At 31.0% G+C, this 23,901-nt stretch overlaps 1 protein-coding gene across 1 annotated transcript; it reads right to left on the bottom strand.

The window, feature by feature from the left end:
* Window positions 1–14,045: 14,045 nt before the first annotated feature.
* LOC131070013 (uncharacterized) lies at window positions 14,046–14,514 on the bottom strand. The gene has a single exon (XM_058005565.1). It carries the CDS (start codon window positions 14,446–14,448, stop codon window positions 14,149–14,151), a length of 300 nt encoding a protein of 99 aa, XP_057861548.1. The 5' UTR covers window positions 14,449–14,514; the 3' UTR covers window positions 14,046–14,148.
* Between the last annotated feature and the right edge of the window lie 9,387 nt (window positions 14,515–23,901).

Genomic DNA, 23,901 nt, shown 5'->3' with positions numbered 1-23,901 from the left:
CTAAATAGTTTATTAAGTTACCTTACACACATCCCTAGGTGGTAAAGTAAATTTATTATAGCCCCTTCTTAATGACTAATTATCCCTTCATTCTTGGTCGAACTTCTTTAACGGGAAAAGATTCCTTTAGAATCTTTAAATGATGCTAAATCATACAATGAGGGTTTGAAGGGTAAAAAGGAGGCTCAGATTTGGAAAGAGGCATCATTTTTGTTTTGTAAATTATTCATTTGGTCTCTACAATAGTCTTCCATAGCAGGTACAATTTGTGGAAGCTTGATTGAGGATGAAACCCTTCAATGTTGGACTCGTTGGACGTTACCCCTGCCTTCTACATCACTCCAACACTCATATTTCTGCACTTATAAGTCCATTAAGGACTCGAATTCCTTTGTTTCAAACATTAGATTTAAGTGAAAGTGGAATTGATCAGATCTGATCTATTTTGGAGAGAGTTCTTTGCATATCATTAGTAATCAATGCCAGTCATACCCTAGCTTGGAGGTGTGGTTGCCAAATAAATAAACTAGGGGTATTTAGGAGTTGGAATTGGAATTAATTTTATTGTTAGAAATAAGGAAGAACAAATCTATAGTTTATTCAGAGGAAATCTAGCAAATGTGGTCTACATCAACAATTCATTGAGGAAAAATGACATAATCTAGAATCTTGTCTTGCAATAATTTGGAATTCCAACTGGGTCTAAATAATTATTCAGTATTAGTTTTTGGTGATTATGCTAGAGTTAAATAAAGTCATTTGGAACCCTCAGTAGTAGCTGCAGGTGATTAGATAAGCCATTGCTTCAGTTCAGGCTCAAATTTTACCTTCAAACCCCAGCATTGCACTCTTGGTAGGCCTTGAACGAATTATTTCTATCAAGAATCCTCTTTATTAATTATTTGTACTTGCTGCAATTATTAAGCAGAAGTCTGGAAACTAATTTCAGTTCTATATTTATTGTATTGCATTTTCAATTTTTTATATATTGTCAAAAATAAAAATAATACAAAAAAATGGAAAATACAATAAACTTCCAAATACAGTTTTCATTGGTCAAAGAATTTGAATTTGGAAACAATTAGCAGTTTGTATAAGAATTATAGTTAGGGATCTTTTAGAGGAAGAGGATAAAATAGATGGAGATATAAAGATAGGGAGATAAAGAGATCTATGGAGGAATATGGAGAGACAAAGAGATATATAGATAGTGAGATAAAGTGATAGAGATATAGAGATATCAAGAGACATAGATAGAGGGAGAGGTGGAGAGAGATACAAAGATTGATATATAAAGGGAATTAGAGAAGACAAATAGATATGAAGGCAAAGGGAGAGAAATAAGGGGAGACAGAGAAAGAGATAGATATATAAAAGAAGATAAAGGGAGAGAGAGGTAATTATAAAGATATAGATAGTTGGATATAGATGGAGTGAGGGAGGGAGAGATAGGGAGAAATAGAGAGACAGAGGGAGAGATGTATATAGACAGAAATATAAAGAAATGAAGAGGGATTAAGAAAGAGATAGAGATAGAGAAATGGATAGAGAAACGAGTGTGTGTTTATGAGTTAGAGAGAGAATAAGTAGAGAAATATATAAAAATATATATTTCAGGATAATTATTCTACAATAAATTAAAATTTAGTAAGATAAATGTACAAAATTAATTAATTTTATTATCTATAATTTGTTACTTCATAAGACAAAAATAATTCAAATTAAATTTTAACCTAATGTAAATTAAACTTTAAAAGAAAAATTGATGATTAGAATAATTTGATAAAATATAAGATAGAATATCCTAATAAAAGAGATTAAATTAAACTATCTTCTTATCAAAAGACGAAAGAAATAAAAAGTAGATTTCTAATTCAAAAAATAATTATGCTACAATAATTAAAATTCTATTAAGATAAATAACTATAAATTAAATGAATTCTAATAATTTTGAATTATTATTTGTAATTTCATTAAAAAGAAAAAATAATTAAAATAATATTTTCGGTTAATGAAAAAGTAACCAGTTAAAAAAAAGTAGGAAAAATAGCTAATTCTTTCTTTTTTAATAATTTTGTCTTTTCCACTTTTGAAACTTCAAAAAAATATGGAATATTTAAATAATAGAAGATACCATTAAAAGATATTATTATTAAAAGCAAAAAACAAAGTAGATTTTTCTTCTGTAGACATTCCTTTTCGAAATAATCATATTAAAGGTATTTTTTTTGTTTTTTATTATTTAAAAAAAATTAATTTTAATGTAGACATACGATTGAGATCAATTTAATCAACTTGCATTCTTCTAGTCAATTTTGAACCATTGATTTGTAGACATTCTTTTTCTAGATAATCATATTAAAATATATCTTTTCTATTTTTTTATCATTTAAAAAAAAATTAATATTAATGTAAACATACGATTGAGAGAAATTCAATCGTCTTGCATCCTGCTAGTCAAGTTTGAACCAATGATTTCAATAAGTAAGTTGAAAACTTCATATAGGGTATGCCTTTGACCTAAGAATTTTTTATTTTTTTTGGTTTTTAATCATTTAAAAAAATTAATATTAATGTAAACATGCGATTAAGATCAATTCAATCGTCTTGCATCCTTCTAGTCAATAGTGAACCATTGATTTCAATAAGTAAGTTGAAAACTTCGTATAAGGTATGTGTTTGACATAATTACCTCAAATTTATATTGGGACTGTGAAATTTTTATTATGGTAAAAGCACATTTTGAAGGTTCACAGAAACCCTTTACATCAAATTACATAAGATATATCAATTAAATCCTTTTTAAAACAAAACCAATAGAAAAAACCCCATAGGGCTGTGAGACAACAGAAACAAACAAAAAAGACCACCCATCCCAGAAAGATGACAAAAATACCAGCAAACTACCAACATAGACCCAGCAACAAAAATTGAAAAATCAACCCAAATTTACTAGTACCACCTCTTTGCTAGTACTAGCATGATGAGCATTAATAGCAGCATGCGATATATCTCGAGTACTCAGATTGGCCTACATAACTTCGTTTTGGAAGATAAGGACCACTACTTGAGATTAATGTTCTGAATCTCATAAAACACCCATCTGAAAAGACAAAAAACCTCTATAGAGTTGTTCTTGGTAATGTTGAGCACATCAAATGGGATCTCCTATTTGGGATGAAAATCTTGTGGAGTAAAATCCACCGCTTCCTAGAAATTATGTTCAGAGCCATGGGAGGAAGAGGATGCTTCAACATTGTGAGTTTGGTCTAGGGAATCATGTTCATCAAAGCTATGTGGAACCTTCAAAGTGGCCTTTCGAGGTTTAGCCTTGGGTTGTTTGCTCAAATACTCACCACCAACATCAGGGAACCCCTTACTAACACTCGAAGCAACCACCTTAAGCCCCGTTTTAGAATTTTTGTCAGTGTGAGGGATAAAATCCCCATCATTACTATCGGTCTCCCAACCTTCCGATTCTCAGTCCTCACTATTATCAATCTATCATGGGACTGTTAGTTGATCTCATAAAGAGAATGGGATTGAGAAATTTCTTTGTTGTTGCAAGGCATTCAAATCCCTTTAAATTATCAATTATATATCCCTCCCCAACATACCCTCCTTTAGTATCTTTTTTTTTCTTTGATTTTTTTTTAATTTTTAACCATTTTTTTCTACAAATCAATTAGGGAATTCAATACAACAAGTATCTACACATCAATTAGTCAAATCAGTCACATAGAATATAAACTAGCATATATACCTTAAATTTTAATTTCATCTATATAAAGTACGTCGAGAGATATCCTTCTTGAGGAGCCTATTTTATTTGACTTTTGGGTCTAAAATTGATTAAAAATAGGCACCTCGAGAAGGATATCTCTCGGCGTACTTTATATAGATGAAATTAAAATTTAAGGTATATATGCTAGTGCCAGTGGCACCGCGCAATAAAATAAATCAATATATAATTTCATATAGTGTTTTTTTATGTATCTATTTAGACTATTTTCAATAATATGTGTGTGTGTGTGTGTGTTGCAAGATCAAAGCAAATAGTAAAATATAAGATATATTAATCTTTATTTAATGGCAAGTATTATGGTTATGGTTAGTGTTAGGGTTAAGGTTAGTGTTATGGTTGGGGATAATGTTTACATCATGGTTCGAGTTAAGGTTATGATAATGGTTAGGGTTAGCATCAATGTTGGGGTTTGGTTTTGGTTTAGGATTATGGTTAGCATTAGGGTTATGATTATGTTTAATATTAGGATTAAATTTATGGTTAGGGTTAGGGTTCAGTGTCAGGGTTACAATTATGTTGAGGGTTTACATCAAAGGTAGGGTTAGGGTAAGCATAGTTACAATTAGGGTTAGAGTTAGAATTATAACTGGGGGTATGGTTAGGATTAGGATTTGGTTTATGTTTTAGTTATGGTTAGTGTTTTTATTAATGTTAGGGTTATTTTTAGGGTTATGATTAAAGATTATAATTAGTGATTATAATTAAAATTAGGGTAAGGGTTAGGGTTAGGGTTATGGTTAGGATAATAATTAGGGTTAGGGTTAGGATTATAATTAGAGTGAGGGTTGTGATTAGAATTAAAATTAGAGATAGGGTTAGTCTTAGTGATTAGGGTTAGGGTTAGGGTTAGGGTTATAATTAGGGTTAGGGTTATAATTATGATTAGAGTCAGCCTTAATGATTATATTTAGGGTTACAATTAAAGATTATAATTAAAGTTAGAGTTAGGGTTATAATAATAATTGGGGTCAAGGTTATGGTTAGGATTATAATTAGGGTTAGTGTTAGAGATTGGGGTAAGTCTTTGATTATAATTAAGGTTAGGGTTAAAAAATTAATTAGTAATTATAATTAAAATTAGGGTTAGGGCTAGAATTATAATTAGGATTAGGGTTAGGGTTAATATTGTAATTAAAGATAGTATGTGATGATAGCTATAAGAGTTAGGGTTTGGGTTAGGATTAAGGTTGGGGTTAGAGTAGGGTTAGGGTTAGAATGGGGTTCAATTATGCTTAGAGTAGGCTTCAAGTTGTAATTAGGGTTCAAATTTACTGTTAGAGTTGAGTTTAGGGATAACATTCAATTAGAGGGATTATGGTTAAAGGTTAAGATTATAGTTAATTAGAGTCAGGGGTTGATTGTGGAAGTGGTTTAATATATTTAGGGTTAGGAATAGAATTAGGGATATGATTCAATTACATTAGGGCTAGGTTTAAATTAGGATTAGGGCTAGTGCTTATTAATGGTAAAATTAGGGTTCAAGTTGTAGTTAGAGATTAATTCTAGGGTTATAATTAAGCTTAGTGTTATGTTATCGTTAGGTCTCAATTATGATAAGATTAGGTTATTGGTAGGGTTCAATTAGGTATATATTAGGGATATTGTCAAAGTCAATGTTTGATTGTGATATGCGTTTATTTATAGTTAGGGTTAGCATTATATTTTAATTTGGGCTAGCATTAGGGTTAGGGTTAAATTATGATTAGAGTTCAATTAGGTTATGGTTTTGGGGATAGGGTTATGTTATGATTAGGGTTATGGTTTGGTGTTAGGGTTAAGGTATACATAATTGTTAGAGCATAAAAATGAAAAATAATATGTGGAAGGATATCTCTTGATATGTTTAATATATAATATTGATATATAAGTTAGTAATAGTTATGACACAACATGGAAGACATTAAATATGTTAATATATAATTATACAAATTATTAAACTTCACGTTAGAGTTAGGTTTTACAATTATAATTATGGTTAGGGTTAAGGTCTACATGAAGGTTAGTGTTAGAGTTAAGGATATGTTTTGGGTTTTGGTTAGGGTTAAGGTGTAGGGTTATGCCCTTAGTGTTAAGTTTAGGGTTACGACATGATTATTGTTAGGGTTAGGGATTAGGTTTATGGTTAGGTTAGGATTAGGGTTAAGATTATAATGAGGTTAGGGTTTAGGGTTATGGTTAAAATTATGATTATGGTTATGGTTCACATCATGGTTGGGGCTATGATTAGTCTTAGGGTTTAGGGTTCTAGTTAGGATTATGGGTAGTGTTAGTGCTATGGATAGGTTTAAGGGTTAGGGTTGGCATAAGTGCTATGATTTATATCATGGTTAGAGTTAAGGTTATGGTTTGGGCTATAGTTTAAGGTTGGTGTAAGGTTTAAATATGTTAGGGTTAGGGTCAGGGTCAATGTCAAGTTGAGTTTAGGGTTAGGGTCAATGTCAGGTTGATTTTAGGGTTAAGACTACCATAAGGTTTAGGTTGTTTAAGATTATTAATGTTAAGATTAATTTTAGGGTCAAGTTATTGTTATGGTTCAAATACAATTATGGTGAAGATTAGGTTATGATTAAAGTTACTATTATAGGATAAAGCTTGGGGTTAGAGTTAGGGTTTGAGCTATAGTTTAATATTGTGATTAAGGTTTAATCAAGGTTATAGTATGTTAGCATAAATATTTAATTAGGGTTAGGATACAATTAGCTCTAGATTAGGGATATTATGAAGGTTGGGGTTTGACTACATGGTAAGGATTTGGTTAGAATTATGGTTAGTATTATAATTAAATAAAGTTTAGAATTAGGTTTGTGATTCATTTATATTGGGCTTAAGGTTTGGGCTATAATTTTGTTACAATTAGGGTTATTATCAATTATGGCTACTTTAGGCTTTTGTTAGGATTAGGATTATTATTACAATTAAATTAGGACTAAATTAAGGTTACAATTAGTGTTATGATTAAAATAGGGTTAGCATGGTTTACGTTAATGTAAAGGTTTAGTTAGGGTTAGGGTTAAATTAGGTTTGGGTTTAAGGTTATGCTAGGAGTAGGGTTTAAGTTCAAGATAGGGTTTAATTATGATTATAATTAATTTTAGGGTGAGGTTTTTGTCAAGGTTCAATTACAATTATATTAGGTTAGGGTTGATGCTAGGTCATCATGAGGGCTACCATTCTAGGAATCTTATTTGGGTTAGGGTTTAATAAGTATTTGATTTAGTATTACAATTCAATTAAATTTTAATTAGTTAAGGTTAGGGTTAATTTTTAATAAAAAATATATTTAGAAAAGAGAATTTAGAAAAAAAAGTATACTTCCCATGTAGGAGTCAAACATAAGTCAACAAAAAATAACTTATTGCCTAATTTACCATGAAACCCAAAATGTTGACATCCAACACATTAATTTAAAATGGATACATTATAATAGAATGTAACTTGAATGATCAATGTAGCCAAAGCTATGGTATTGGTAAGATTACAATAAAATTGTAAGTCCAAATTGAGTTTTTGATTAAAATTGTTAGCATAGAAATTCTTATTGATCTTTCTAAATTAATATATATATATATATATATATATATATATATATATATATATATATATATATATATATATATATATATATATATATATATATATATATATATTATTTTTGAAATATTTATGCAATTCAACTAAAAATAAATATAATATAAATAGAAAAATCACATCTATATGATAAATTAGAAACATTTAATAATAAATATATTATATAGTATGTTTTAACCATTTTTGTAGATATGTAATTTATTTTTTTGAATTTAGAAACATTATATTTTTATGGTTGAAATTTAGAAACATTAAATTTTTTTTTCATCTTTCTAAATTGAAATAAAAAATCACATCTATATGATGAATTAGAAACATTTAATAATAAATATATTATATAGTATTTTTAAAATATTTTTGTAGATATGCAATTTATTTTTTTGAATTTAGAAACATTATACTTTTATGGTCGTAATTTAGAAACATTATACTTTTATGGTTGTAATTTAGAAACATTAAAATTCTTTTTCATCTTTCTAAATTGAAAATAATAAATCGTATATTATTTAAAAAATATTTGTTTAGGCATGTAATTGTATTTTTTATTTTTCAAATTTAGAAACATCATATTTTTTATGTTAAAGATTTAGGAACATAGATATTATTTTTTATCTTTTTGAATTGAAAATTTAAGGTATATAAATGTAAGGGTTTTAGATTATATACAAATAATATTATATTTTAAAATTAAATTAAATTGTATTGAAAAAATAGTTAAATTTGAATTATACTGATTTTCAAATCGACTAAAATTTGGTCCATATAAACAAATAAGAAACATAAAACTCCTTCAATCATTTTATAAATGATTACTGACGAAAAAACATCACAAATTTTTTTTCTCCACTTGGAACAAAATTATGTTTGCATTGAGAACATTAACTTTGTAGATGACAAAATTAGAAATAAATATAAAGCACGCTACCAGTCATATGTTTGCATTTATAGAAAAACAACACTTAAAAAATTATTAGATCCAAATTTGTAATCCTCAAATTCCTCATGATCTCATATCATAGTACTATAGAGACTACATTAAAATTATTTCTAGGTCATGTGGTTGCTCATGAATATATACTATAACAATTATATAATTATTTCCATTTAATTGGCATATACTGTTATTTTAATAGTCATGGATTTCATGGGTTACAAACAACAAAGGTGTGTATAAAGTCTGGAGAACAATCAAGAATCCTAAAATTTTAAGTATCCATGAGAAACCAGCATTTCCTAGCACTTATAGAGCTTTTTTTAATATGTTGACAGAATTGAGAAAGTTCCCTTTATTGCAAAATTTACCTGATTTCTCGTCCATATCAACAGTGACTTTCTGATCATTGTCACCCAATTGCATGCTTCCATTATAAATGGCATACAAAATCAACTCAATGCTCCCAAACCAACTCAATTGCATGCTTCCATTATAAATGGCATACAAAATCAACTCAATGTTCCCAAATCAACTCAATTGCATGCTTCCATTATAATTAGAACGTCCACTCATGATTAGACACATACACACAACTTTATCCTAACGTAAGAAGCCATATAATGGGAACTCAATATGCTGACTATACAATTCCTTCGTCAATCACAAGGTGCCATCAAATCAAATTATCTTTTCCCTAAGTTATGATTCATAGTCAAGTTGTACTCTCATGGAAATTCATTTTATTGTTTAGGGTTTCATAGAATTTAAAGCGATTTCGGTAGGTGCCAAAAACCACCTACAAAAAAATCCTCACTACCTACTTCTATATCATCCCAGAAGAATGAACATGCAAAACAACTACTTTGAAAATGTAACATGCAAGACACGTCACTTACCACCTCAAAATCGGCAGCCAGTGAAAAAAACTTAGTAATTGTAATATTGCAATAAACTAACCTCTGTGTTGATAAACTAAAAGAGTGAAAAGAATTGGAGGTGCAATCATGGGTTCCACAGTTGACTCTATCTTCATCTCATCAACTGTAAATAATTATTTTACTTTGCATGCATTTGCATAATAAGACCGACAAAAAATAAAGATATGAAATCCCTGAATGCTCATAGCATATGAAATCCCTGAATGCTCTCATGTGATTTTCTATTTGGAGATGTTGTAGAACATTGTGCTACATCATTTAAAAATTAAAAATTATATAATTATTTATTTTTATAAAATCTTGAATAAATCCAAATGTATTGCCACTCACAGTAAAATAAACTTTAAAATCTAATGCTAATCAATCATAGAAAATTTTAAAAGTCATAAATGAAATCTAATGCCGTGGTAATCAAACCCAACGTCAGATCTAAGCTCCATTGTTAAACTGCATCCGCCAAATTTCTCCATAGTAATTTGGATGAAATCTTGGAATTCTTCTCTTTATATCTGCTCACAGGAGTTAAAATCTAGAAACAAAATAGAAACTTGGAAATTAAAAAAACTAATAACAAATCAAAAGAAATATTATGATAAAATAGGGGGCATCAATTGAAGCATATCTGATTGGGTGAAACTCCCAATTTTCTGAAGTAGAAAAAAAAAAAAAGTTTCTGCACAAACAGAAGAATATACAGTCCTTAAGAGTAGGAAACAAAGAGATTATGTTCATTAAAATAATTGGTCATATATTTATGAATCACAAAATATAAAGAATAGAAGTTTCAGGTCAGATTACTCATTAAATCTAAAATTTTATAGATGAGAGAAGAAAAATGCATACTTTGGTGCGTAGTGTAAACAATATTATGATGCCCAATTCCATCCATGCATTGCCCAACTTATGAGTCTAACCTATATTTCCATCTTCATCCAGGTTACAAACAAATTAATCACAGCCATGTTTTCATTTAAATAGACCTATAGTAATGATGAAACACTTGTCTTTTAGTCTTCCATTCCAGTTGTGGATGAAATGGATGCTCCATTGATGTAGAAACTGTGAAATGGATGCTTCTATCTATGCAGTAACACCAAACTCTTGGTATTTCCAATTTTATAAAGATTTTATGGTGATTCGTTTCATCAATTTTGTAACTGTGAGGAATACGAATCATTTCTTTTTTCCATGCATGACTGACTGGAATACAAAAAGTTTCTTTTTTCTTACACCGTTACTCATGATGACCTCCTATTGATGCCATTGTAGGTTATGCCTCTCAGCGTAAATAATTCTACATATACAAATATGTTAGAAAAATATAATCAAAAGGTAAACCTATAATAAAATGACCCTCATAATCCAATAATCTTCCTAAAGTATTATTCAATTGGTAGATGTTGTTATACATTAATCAACCAATTCAATTTTACATATCATAAGATAATTCATAATACAACATTTCAGCAAGTTGTAATCCACTATATTTACCTTAGAGAATATTACCCTTTCTATTGAATATTCTCATTAAGATATTATTCAATACTGTTAGTACTTATGGACAAATCAACAAGATTAATTTTACATCATACAAGAGTTCTCTAGTAAAACAATTTAGCAAAGAGTGGTGTTGACATCATGGAGATCAATTTTGACAAGTAAAAGATGCTCTAACATGTAAAAATTAGATATATCAATGACACTTTAATTATTTTCTACTAATACACATACATTAATTTATCCTAAATTTAATAAAATAACTTTTTTCTTATAACATTTTTGCATAGTTGATTGCACATATCTTTTTTCAAGATAACCGCTTTTGGAACCACCTTGAGGGATCCTTTTTAATTAAATTTTTATAATTTTTTTGCATTTTCTATTTAGGTTTTAGATCTAATTTTACTTCCTTCACATTGATTTCTAAATATTATAGTATGGATTTTGACTAGTCATAATCCCTAGATTCTAAAAAATTATTCCTAAGTTATTTACAAGACTTGTTTCTTCAAAATTTCATCTGCTTTAATTGTAGCATAATTCATGAAATGTGGTGCAGAGATCACTAATTTTCTAAGGGATCACCCTTCCAAGTCTTGTAGAGCCCAAAGTGTAGAAGGATTAGTAAAAGTCCTTGTTAAGTTGGTCCAAGTTTTTTGAGGATTTTAATAGATGGAGTTCGCTTGTCCATGAGTATTTGAAGAATCAACTTGGTTTCTGCCTTGTAAAAGTGTAAGCCCATTTGGGAACCAACAAGTTGCAACTACATTTCATATTATTCAATCTTTGTGATCTGAATATCTCTTTTCTCTATAATATCAAATACAAAAATTTCTTCAGCCCTTTGACAATGGAAAACCCTTTTTTAAAAGCAAAGTTACATTTAGCTTCATATCTATTTAGGGTCCTTGAGTGGAAGAGAATTGCATTTTCTCAATTTTTTTCATCCTCTTTCCACATCAAGAATGTGACTATGCTATGCTTTCTATCATAGATGTATATAAGAACATCTTTCCAAAAATTAAGGCTTAAAAATACTAGAGGTGAAGATATAGCTTCTTTAATTTTTTTTAATAACATTCTTCCCTTTGGAGTCCACTCAAAAGCCTAATTTTTCTATAGCATGAGTTTGATTAGTTTGACCAATCCTTAAAGACTAGATATCAACCTATATTCATCTTTTTACTATACACCCTGGCCAACCTTCAACTTTCTACCATTTCTGACATCAAATTTAGTATAATCTCCTTTATATGTGACAAACTTCCAATTGTTATTCTTGGCATCATCACAATCAAAAACAATCTCTCAGTGGATTATTCCCTTTAGCAGCTTATTAGTTTTGAGAAGAATAATTTGATCTTCATAAGCTTCTTCAATTATGGGCTATAATCTCTTTGTGAACTCACATGATTAGTGAATAAAAATGGTATTTTGAGCATCAATTTCAAATAGTCTCCTATTATGATCATTGTTTGGGATTTTTGGATTTTTAGTTTCACCAACAATGATAACAAATTGTTTTCAATTTATCTACTTAATATTTTTCTTTTAGGGAACAAATTAAATGTTGAAAGAATCAAAACCTTCATTCATTTCCCAAAATCTATTCCTATAAGAGTGCATGTGAACACTCTTCACAATTTATCGTTCTCTATTGATAGAAAGATTACTTTAAGCGTAAAATAATTAAAATTTAATTTTATTCTAATATATTTTTAACTAGCTAATAACGTAAACCGTTTCCCACCATACCCACCTTTTGATTCACCGACTTGTATTTCCATTTTCATTATTTATTTTTTCTAAGTATTTGTCTTTGTTCTTTACATTTTACATCTAATTTTATTTTATTCTCATTAATTTCTACACATTAGAGTATGAATTCATAGGATTCAAGGGTATAGTTGATTTCTTGTATTTACTAATGAAGAATTGATATTTTTGGAATCACTTAACCGATGAATACAAATTTGGAAATAGGGTAGATTAGAAGTATTCTACATACATAATATTCACAACATTCTATTAAAAAATGGCCACCTAAACAACTATTGTGAAATCCATCTAGTATCTTTTCCACTTTCTCTTTTCCTATGGAGCAAAGGAGAACATTATCAAAGTTTCATTTGAATATTATACCTTCAACCAAAGCATAGTTGGCGCCATGTAATGTATTAAAATGTCTTTTATAAGATTTTATAAATTTGTGAATAATAATTAATTAAAAACAAAAATATGAATAATAATTTATAAATATTAACTATGTATGACATTAAACTTTATTATTTGAAATACCTCTAATTTAATATTGGTTGTACAAATTAAAGATAGGATTAAAATTTATGTTAAGAATAATTAATTTAAAAAAAAAGTTTTAGTAATAATTTATAATCATTGTTTTTGAATGCCATTCAAATTTATTATTCCAAATATCTATAATGCAATATTAATTATTAAAATTAAAAACTAGAATTATAATTTATATTAAGAAAAAATATAAAAATTAGAAAAAACATATTAAAAAAATGTTGAAAAATGTCAACTCTATCTTTAAAACTTCAAAACTCCATGAAAATGATTAGAAGGTTTATTTATTTATAATTATTTTGATTATATTGTCAAAATAGATACACTTGAAATATTAACAAGTTAAGTGTTGCATAACAAATATGAAGATGCCAAGTGAAGAGAAAAAATGCTAACTACTTATCCTTTATGGTTGAATTTTTGAATTGATTTAATGTCATGAATTTACATAAATCAGTTCCTCAATGTTATAATTTAAAACCATTTCCTAAAATAAATGACAATTGACTTTAGATTAGTATAGTATATAGTACATCAATACCACACATCACATTCAAAACCCTCTTTGTAAGGTTGTCATGGTCATAATTTTATTTAGTTTTAAACGGGTTTTATAATAAGATTTTATAAATTTGGGAAGAATAATTAATTAAAAACAAAAACATGAATAATAATATATGTATTAACTATTAATTTCATTCAACTTTATTATTTGAAATACCTCTAATTTAATATAGGTTGTATAAATAAAAGATAGGTTTGAAATTTATGTTAAGAATATTTATTTGAAAACAAAAGTATGAATAATAATTTATAATCATTATTTATGAATGCCATTCAACTTTATTATTCCAAATATCTATAATACAATATTCATTATAAAAATAAAAAACTAGAATTATAATTTATATTAAAAAAAATTCTAAAAATTAGAAAAAACATAATAATGTTGAAAAAAGTCGACTCTATCTTTAAAACTCCAAAACTCAATCTTTATTTATTTATCTATACTTATTCCATTATTCCATGATACCGTCAAAACAGATTGTCTGCCTTATTTTAGGCTTTTTCTTTTAAGCCGTTTTTTCATCTGCTGATAAACGCTCTACTGATTTCTCATCTGGTGAGAAATGCTTCTCCACTGATTTTTGATGTGGTGAGGAATGCTCCACTTCCTCCATGAGTGGTGACAAATTAGGATGATGTGGCAAATGGCAGCAAGTAGGATCAGAAGTATATCTGTGGCAGTCTGTACAACTAGGTAACATTCGACGGTCTCCAATCAGAATGGTACGCTTAGCGGAGGAGAAATGGAAATTAAATAAACTGAGCGAGACAACAAGCATGAGCGTGATGACCATAGATTTCCCCATACTCACTGCTGAGATGAAGGTAAATGTAAAAACACCAAACAACTCAGCAGATGAAGACGAAGACGAAGACGAAGACACAGAGGGAGAATGGAAGGGAGAATGGAAATCCAGCTATATTTATAGAGACCACATTATGAATACTTCAAATGACGGCTAAATTTTGAGCGATAGGCGTTCAAACTCATAGTGCGTGTGAAACAGTCCGTATATGACGTACTTTTTTGTTAAACTATTCATTGACTAGATTTCCCTCTTAAATTTTGAGTGGGAAACGTTCAAACTGATAGTGCTCAGCAATTGATCCACCTGTTAAAAACACTGAATAGAGTGTAACATGTATCAAAATAATTATTTATGAATGATATCGTTTGTGTTACGGCACTTGGAAACTCGACCATCTGTTCCGCCGGGGCATTTATGAGAAGGGACTGAGTGTGGGATTGAGTCATCCGTCATCGCAAAGAGAGTGGAATTCAGTCACCCGCCAGTCTGGCTAGAGAGGAGTAATTTAGTTGGAAAATTGCGGTTTACTTCAGCTCTAGATTTCGATTTAGTTCACATCATCTAGGGTATAAGGTACATTGGTTACCATTAATTGAGTTTTATCAATTTCTTTTATAATCCTAGCAATTGCACCTTAGTGTGCAATGGGTATGCCCAAGAGGTGTGGAAAGTCAATTAGGAATAAATTTGGTCAATTTTTTTGCATAAATTTGTGTAGTACAGTTTCAAAATAATTATTTATGAATGATATCATATGTGAGATTTTTCATCACGCCACTTCATCCTCGGTTTTCCAATATGATAGAGAGTGGGATTAAGTCATCAATTAGTTGGGCAAGATGATAAAGAGAGTGGGATGGAGTCATTTGCTAGTTGGGCAAGAGAGTAGTAATTGAGATGGAAAATTGTCCCATGTCTAGGGGGGTGGTAGGTAGCTGCAAAGGTTACAAATATTTCTCCGATTTGAATTTTGTTGAGATGATTTTGGGATAAAGCACAAATGGAGGTTCACCAACTTCTTTTGCAATTTTAGCATTCAAATATAATTTTCATTTCTGTCTTCATTCTTTTATAAAGGAAGTATATTAGTAGTCATTATATCTAATTTTGTTAAACATATATCTTGTCTCATGCACATGATTTCACAAATGCCCTAGTGCACTATGGATATGAATAAAGTTGAACTACTACTCCAATTAAAATATAAAAATTCTAACTACAGAGGCAAAGTGGGAGGTGTAATATCGTAAATTGTACACCCTTGCTAGGGTGGTACAATTCCATGATTGGTTTAGCACCCGCCTTAGTGTGTTTTTCATCTTGCATTTCTAATTCCATTTAAACATTTAATTAATTAATTTAATTAAATCTAAATTCATATTTCATCACTTCATACATTATAAAGTGGGGCCCTTTTACTTAAGTGTGCCTCTTTTATTTTAATCATCCAATAAATCATTAAATCGTAAACCCTAATTATGTTTTATTTCAACCTTTAAGACCCGATTTTGCATGTTAAAGCATCTCAAAATCAGTTGTAACTTTGGGATTCTACTAATATCATCATATCTAACAACCCTGAAAATTTGGTAAAAAGTTGGTTGGACCGTGTGTAAGTTACGCACGGTCCGTGACATTTTTCTCGAAATTTCGAGAGCATAATTCTATGATATTATAACGCTTAACCCCGAGAAATTGGCATAAAATTCAAATCCTAGTTCAGCCTAAAGATGAAATTAAGATCTAGTGTTTCATACATAAGAGCTCCCTTTCTTCATTTGAAGGCCTGAAATTTTTTAGCTAACAACTAGCGATTACAAGGAGCCTTCTATGCAGTAAAAGAGAAGATCTTTTGGAGTGTTCAACAACATTCAACAACATCTATCAAGCATTCATCAAGCATTATTTCATCAATTCGAGGATTTCAAAGATGTAGGAAAGCAATACGAGATCATCGACTCAAGATTAGCTTGTATCCCTCCCTTGGAGTTGGGTATGATTTCATGTTCTTTCCATGTCTTTGTATGAGCTTCATTAAATCATTTTTCAGATTTACATTTATGATTTAGATCACTTAGTATCATTGATTTAGAGTATTTACTTTGTCAATTACAAGCATCTATGGTTTACTCTTTAAAGCATAGGGTTACTCTAGATTATTTGCATTCATCATTTTACGGTCTTGCACACACTATCTTACTCTACAAATCAGCTATTTGTTGAGGTAGAGATCACCAAAATAGAGGTTTGACTAAGGAAAAACCTCATATAGCCACCCAAAACCCTATTTTCAGTAACAGGTGCAGGTACAGGATCTGATCGTCACTGCAAATTACAGGTCCGACAAATCATACAAGCACAATCCTGAGGATCAAATTTGAGCAAAAATCACTAGGACAGGGGCGTAGCACCCTGGTCCTCCCAATTTTAAGTGGATTTGAGCACAGTGGTAGTTCAGAACCATCAGATTCAAGTCTGTCAATTACAGCTTCCTGTTTGCAAAATCAAGATAGGGGCATGGCAACCCTGTCCCACACAGTTTGACTCAAATTTCTGGTATAGCTGCACCTCTAAACTCACTTCCTAATCTGTACTTTTTAGCTGCACATCAGTTAGTTTCATTTCTGGATTTTCAGATTAGGGTTGCTTGTGTACACTTTTATTCTAGGTTGACAATTCAAATCTGCACTTTGCATCACTTCTACTCCTCATTTACAACAAAGGAATAGAAACCCTAAGAAGTAATCCTTCGCTCTCTTTTCCTCAAAAGAAGTAGCCATAGCATGTTACCTCCCTAGGCTCTTTCGTATTTCACTGTGTGTACGTGAGAGTGGGATTAGCGTTTGTTTGCTTAGTCTGACTTTTTCCCCTACATAGGAGGCTATTAGTACATGTGAAATTTTTTAATAGACCTTTAGTTATCATTTTCTTGGTTTTTTTAAAGTTAGTAATGGGGGATTGGGTAAACAAGGGTTGAATGGTAATTGAAACATGGATGGTAATTAGTGTTCTTCTCTTATGTTGGGTCTTTTCCACAAGGTTCACACACTTTTAATCATTTCTACTCATATATTTATTATCTTTTCTAACATTATTATAGTATCATGCAAATTTTTTTGATGTATGTTAGAAGTCTTTATAATGGTGTTTCATGTTTTGACTTATATTATCTACAATAGGTTTCACTTGTGCCCCCTCCTCTCTCTTTCTCTTTCTCTTTCTATAATGCTTAATCTATTACAAAAAATGCCTACTTGTGCATATAGTTCATAAGAATATAAATTTAAAGACATCTTTCACCATCTAATAATGCTTAGCATGTAAATCTATATCCAACTTCCTTTTCTATCTAACTTGTTTACCTACTAAAATATATAGGAGATTATGCCAAAAAACTCAAAACATGGGGGCATTGCTAACTTCTCTGACCTTCATTATTGTCTTCCATTTCTTCATTTTCCACAAGTCCTTCTAATTTTGCATTGCTTCTATGACTCTGTAGCTCCAGACCTTCCATCTCCATCAACTTTTCTATCTAGTTTAGCTCTAAATTCACCACCACATTTTCTAATTTTAGAAGGAAATTTAGTTTCCTCACTATGTTCTCCCTATAGTCCTGATATTCTATTTCATCATCAAGAATAATGATTGGAAATTTTTGGATATCCTCTCCCTTTTTGTCAAAATCCTTGGGTAGAGGAATCCAAAAATTCTCACAAATCCTTAGTATATCTTCCATGTCAACCAAAAATTGAGATTTAAAAACGGTTTCCTAGCCATTTCCTTGTTTAGTCCCTTATTCAGCACTAAAGCCATAAACATTGATGAGATGTTTGTGTTAACTCAATATCTATTGTCTACCATTAGGAAATCCTTGCCCAGAATTGTTTTGATCACATAACTACTAAAGGATGCTTATATCTTCGAATGGAAACCAACCTTGTATTTTTTATGCTCCCTAAAATAACCATTTGCATTTTCCTCTCTTATAAGTTCTCCTATAAAGAGCCAAAAAAAACTTCTCAATTTTTATTAGGGGATGGTAGGTAGTTGCACTAGATCTAAAATATAAATATTTGTTTCATTCTCCCTAGATTTTAAACATTTATTCCATATAAAATTTCAGGTATTTACAACAAACAAAATCTTCAAATCTCAAAATATTTATAGTGGTGTTCTTTCATCATCTTTGTGAGCTTCCCTAATCAATATATATTTTTGTTACTTATGGTTCCATTTTAGGGAAAAAACTTTTGTCTCAATGGAAACCAAATTATTGGAATTATTTTTACCTTTTGTTATGCTAGTTGCAATCATAAAATGATTCTATTTTACAAATTCATTAGTTTTCACTCTAGCAATTGATTTTTTTCTTCATTTTTTTAGATCTTTTTTGTCAATATTCATCTTGCAATTTTCTTTTAAATCCTTCACATTGCAAATTTTTCTAGTCCTTTTCATTAGGCTAGTACTATTGCAATTGGTTTTTCTTAACTTATTATTATTCAATTGCTTCTCCACCAATAAGAATTGTAGTTTTTTTAAGTTTAGATGCATGATTTTTAAGTTAAAAAATTATTAAAAAATCATTTTTGTTGAATCTAATTGGCTCAAAAGATTTAATCTTATGGTCAGATTTTACAGATCCACTATCTAAAGATAATTGTTTTAAGCAATTTTTTTAGGTTGCAATATGTAGTGGCCCTCCTAGGCTTGTATTTTTATTTATGCATTGATAGACTTATTTAGGCTTATGGTTGATGCTTGGATGGTTACTTATGACTCTATTGCTATCTTAGATGGTACTGATGATGCTAGTTACTCTATGTGGACTTATGTTATTTGATATGACTCATGATGTTTGGTGATTTATGTGATATCTATATTCATATGTAGAATATATGATTTATGATGTTACTATTGTACTAACCCTATTTCATGATTATGGTTTATGTGATGCTTTGATGTTATATTGCGTGATTGTCTTCGTGAAAGGGATAATGCATTATCACTCATTGTGAGCATGATATGGTGTTGCACTTCTCTTTTCACTTGCTTGTTTATTATGATAGATATATATGTTGTATATAGTTTAGTGGTGATTGTAGGAGTCCAGGTACTAGACATCAACTCCACCTAGTCTCAAAGGTCTAAGTATGTCCTAGCCCAATGGCAAGTTGTTGGAGATGGCATGGGTTTCTTTCACTCAGTCTTGGCTCAGTTCTTCACCATGTTAGATTATGCCATGACGCAAGTTAGTGGTAGAGTCTTGCGTTGGTATTTCCCTTTGTCGAGTTGCTTAGTATGCGAGTCTATGATTTCTATTTAATTTAAATTATGAATAATGTAATTTATTAAGGTTGAATTAATCTATCCTATAATATGAGTATTGGCTGTTTATTTGGTTATCTGTCATGTATGTATTTGGGTAGGGTCTTATTGGACGATGTAGAGGCTCTCCAAGATTCAATGCAAGAGAAGGCATAGATATAGAGAAAGAGGGCAAAAACTAAAATCTTGAAATTATCATTTTCGCAGGGCGCTGGACCTAGCTAGAAATTAGGGTTTCTTTTGGGGAATACAACCCCCATCCAAGAGTACACAAAAGTTACAATGTATTTTCCAATAATTTTAGGCATTATTATTATTAATATGTCTGACAAGTGACAACAATCGATGAAAGAAATCTTTTCGAGCTTAGGGTATATCCATCTACCTTGAGATGAATAGTTGGTGATTGATGACTGAATAGGTAACATTTGCAGAATATTTTGACATTCCTGGTCTTTGCTATAATATTTTTCATGCATGCAAGGGAGCTCATAGATTGAATGATTTTGGTTTCTATGAACTTTGCTCATTTTTGTCCAAACTGGAATCGAAAATAGCTGTAAAAATTGTCTCAAGGATTTATTGGCATTGGCTAAAAATCAGAGATTTTCAAATGCCCTAATCATTCATCTCATAGCATGATGGACTCCATGAATATGTCTAGGCTAGACTGTTGACAATCCTCTTTTAGATGTTTTTTATGGTTTTGAGATTGAAGTTGATGGAAGTGGTTGTGTTCCCTTTGATAGACCTAGCAACTGTAAGAAGGATTGTAAAAGAAAGGGATCAATGTCTAGCATAGCTCGTGTCCTCTACTTTGATGAATTCCTAGAGTCAAGGAATGAAAACCACCGTTGGGGTCCCAATGGTGGCACTATACTTATTCTAGAAAATAATGGCCTACATGGGCCACATCTTTCACAAGATCTGACATATGCTAAAGAAACACGACTGAAATATCAGTACAAAATCCCACTTGTACCTTGACTTGAAATTTTGAATCAAGAAAATGAATCACATGCTTTTTCTAGAGTTCTAAATGTGTCTTCAGGGTCAAGATCGAGCTTGGTGCAAGTTTCAAACTTGGATTATAATAAACATGTTGTTGTAGAAGAGCATTGTATGAAGCGTCTTGTGGGTAGTGATGATAAGCCTATGAATTCAGCCATGAAGGATGCATTGCTTGAAAAAACTCTTGTTGAGGCAATGTGTGGATCATTCCTACAAGCAATTCTTTCAAAATAGTACGAAGATGAATTCTATTCAGGGTATAAATGAGAATATTTAATCCATTCTAGTTATATATCAATCTCTTAGCATTGTAGTAGGCCTCTACAAGGATAAGATCAAAGTTGACTATTCGACGTACAAATTTAGGCTATGCATGTCGGAAGCTTGAATTTTGAAAAAAAATTGATGTTGAATTTTTTATTTGGCTCGTGTGTCTTAGTCACATTTTTTTGGTTGTTACACTTTTATCCAAAAATTCATTGCTCAAATTAGTTCTTTTTCATATTTTATTCAACCAAATAGTCTATTTGTTGCTTGTGTTTCCAAATGACTTATACATCATTTGAAGTTTAGAGAAATCAAACATTGGTAGCTACTAGATAATGAGAAGGTTTCATCAGAGGTACTCTTAGAATTTTATGCAAAAAATCATTACTCGAATCAGTTCTTTCACATTTTCTCTGTAGTATTTTGAAACACAACTTTGGACAGATTGCAATGCACATTGAAGACATTGTTTAAGCTTTGATGCAAGGTTTTATGTGTATATATTCTTTTAAATCTAGCAAGGACCTAAACGTAGCCTCACTCCTTTCATTCATATATAAAAGAATTAGAGAGGGTTAAATAGGTCTTAGAAATGTTAGAAAAGTCATTTATGATGATTTGGAATAGGTCTTATAAGTTGGAGAGACCAAAAAGTGCAAAAGTGCAAAGTTGGAAAAAGTTGTCATGACAACTTTTGTCCTGAAATTGGTTAGCGGTAGAGTTAGGGATTTCCCAATGCCATGGAAGGACTCCACATGTCATAAATATATATAAACCCTCTCTTTCATGTTTACCTAGGTTGGTGAAGTGTGTTTTGTAAGTCTAACAACTAAACCTACTCATTTTTAGTCTTGTGGACAATATTTTGGCTTGTTTTACTAAATTTTGCAATAGAATATGGATTGAATCCATTGATCCAACAATGGATTGAGTTACTCTTGTGTGTTTTTGTACTATTGGCTCATTTAAAAGCTTTGTATATTTGTACATGGGTGTTTTCTTGTTCAAGTTTGTAAACAAATAGTTTTGGCTTGTAATTAGAAATTTTCTTGTAAATATGGTTGCCCCATGAGTTCCACACATGTTGCCATTACAGCTTGTCGGAACATGATGGGAAACCCATTTTATAGTGTACATATGTAGGTTCAAGTGTTGGAGAAGTGTTTAAACATGACTGCCCCCTTATTCTAGGTGAGTCTAGGAGCAACCCAACTAGAGAAAAAAAGGTGAAAAAGTGGTGTAAAGTGCAGGGGTGAGTGCAAGATCACTATTTCAGGGTTTGGAGGGGTTCATGGAGTCAGGCATACTTGTCCATGTAGAGAGAATATTTGACAAATCCTTTTGATAGAAAAACCCAATTTGTCCATTCACTGCTGGTTAATGGCCTTATAAACCCTCATTTTGGGGTTCACACATTGTACAGTCAAACCAAAGCCTAAAACCACAAAAATCCTTTAGGGATGGATGAATTATTGAAGAAAAAACAAACTTCTTTGGGTTCCTTTGAATCATTTTCACCCAAGCCCTAGAAAACCGGATTTGGAGGTCTAATTAGGCCTAATTCCTTGTAGCCCTTTCTAGGCAAGAATTTGAAATCGATAAGAAACCTCAAGGTTGAAAACCACCAATGGACCCCAAATGCACTAAAAACATGTTAGAAGACCTCTCTACACCTCTGCATCCCCTCACAATAGTTTGAGGTCATTTTGACAGCTTGAAGCCAAGAAGCCATAATTAAGTACTTGAGAAGCATAGTGAATTGGTACGGTTCCTAGTCAAGACACTTGAAGAAAACACCTTAGAAATGACAAGAACCAAGCCCTAGAAGAGATTGAGAAGGACTTGAAGTTATAGAGAGCAACTAGGCCTGGTGAGTTGGTGCAATTGAGCAACACCAGCTAGGTGAAGTGTTGAGAAAACTAGATAAACCCCATCAAATTGGTATCATAGCTTATAATATTTGGGTTAGAAGATTTGATGTCCTCAGTGGAATCTATAGGAGACAACAACATGGTGACCAGTGCAGAGTTGGCCAGGAAAGTGGATGATAAGGAGGAGGAGAATAGACTCCTGAAAGAGAAATTGATTGAATTGGAGAGCAAGCTTGGTGCAATAGAAACCAAAGCTGATGAAGTGTTGGTAAAGTTGGAAGGAGTAGAAGGGAAGGGTAAAGAAGTATCAGAGATAGACAAGATACCTAAACCTGATCCTATCCTAGAGAAAGGACATTTCTTGAAGGCATTGAATGCCTTGAGTGGCAAATCACTACAAGGATTGCCATTGTTCACTGGTAAGATGGAGGCATAAGTGGTCCTAGAATGGATAGAAGCTATGGAGAACCACTTTTAATGTGAAGGCATAACTGAAGCCTAGAGAGTCAAGGTAGCCAAGTCAAGGATGAGAGGAGCTACCCTCACATGGTGGAAATTTGTACAAGATGAGAGGAAGAAAATGGGCAAAGCACCCATCTCTTTTTGGAAAGGGATGCTAGTCAAAATCAAAGAAGTCTATCTCCTTGATGACTATGAAGTGAAAATTCACAAGAAGAGGCAAAACTTAAGACAAAAGGATCTTGATGTCAGTAGCTATATGAAGGAGTTTCACAAACTTAGCCTTAGATCCCATGTGGTGGAAGAAGAGAGTCTCAAGGTTTCTATGTACCTAAATGGTCTACGGTGGAACATCCAAGAAGAAATTAGTCTAATGAGCCCAAAAATATTCAATCCAACCTTTAAACTTTCCATTAAGGTTGAGGAAAAACTAAAAAGAAAACATGACTCAAGAAATAATAGGGGCAAAGGTATAGGAAAAGAAAATAGAGGCCATAGAGGAGGCTTTGAT

Source organism: Cryptomeria japonica, chromosome 3 (genome assembly GCF_030272615.1).
Source record: "Cryptomeria japonica chromosome 3, Sugi_1.0, whole genome shotgun sequence".
In the NCBI taxonomy this organism is placed as follows: domain Eukaryota; kingdom Viridiplantae; phylum Streptophyta; class Pinopsida; order Cupressales; family Cupressaceae; genus Cryptomeria; species Cryptomeria japonica.
Note: the sequence above shows the minus strand (reverse complement) of the source record. Positions and strands in the feature narration are given on the sequence as shown.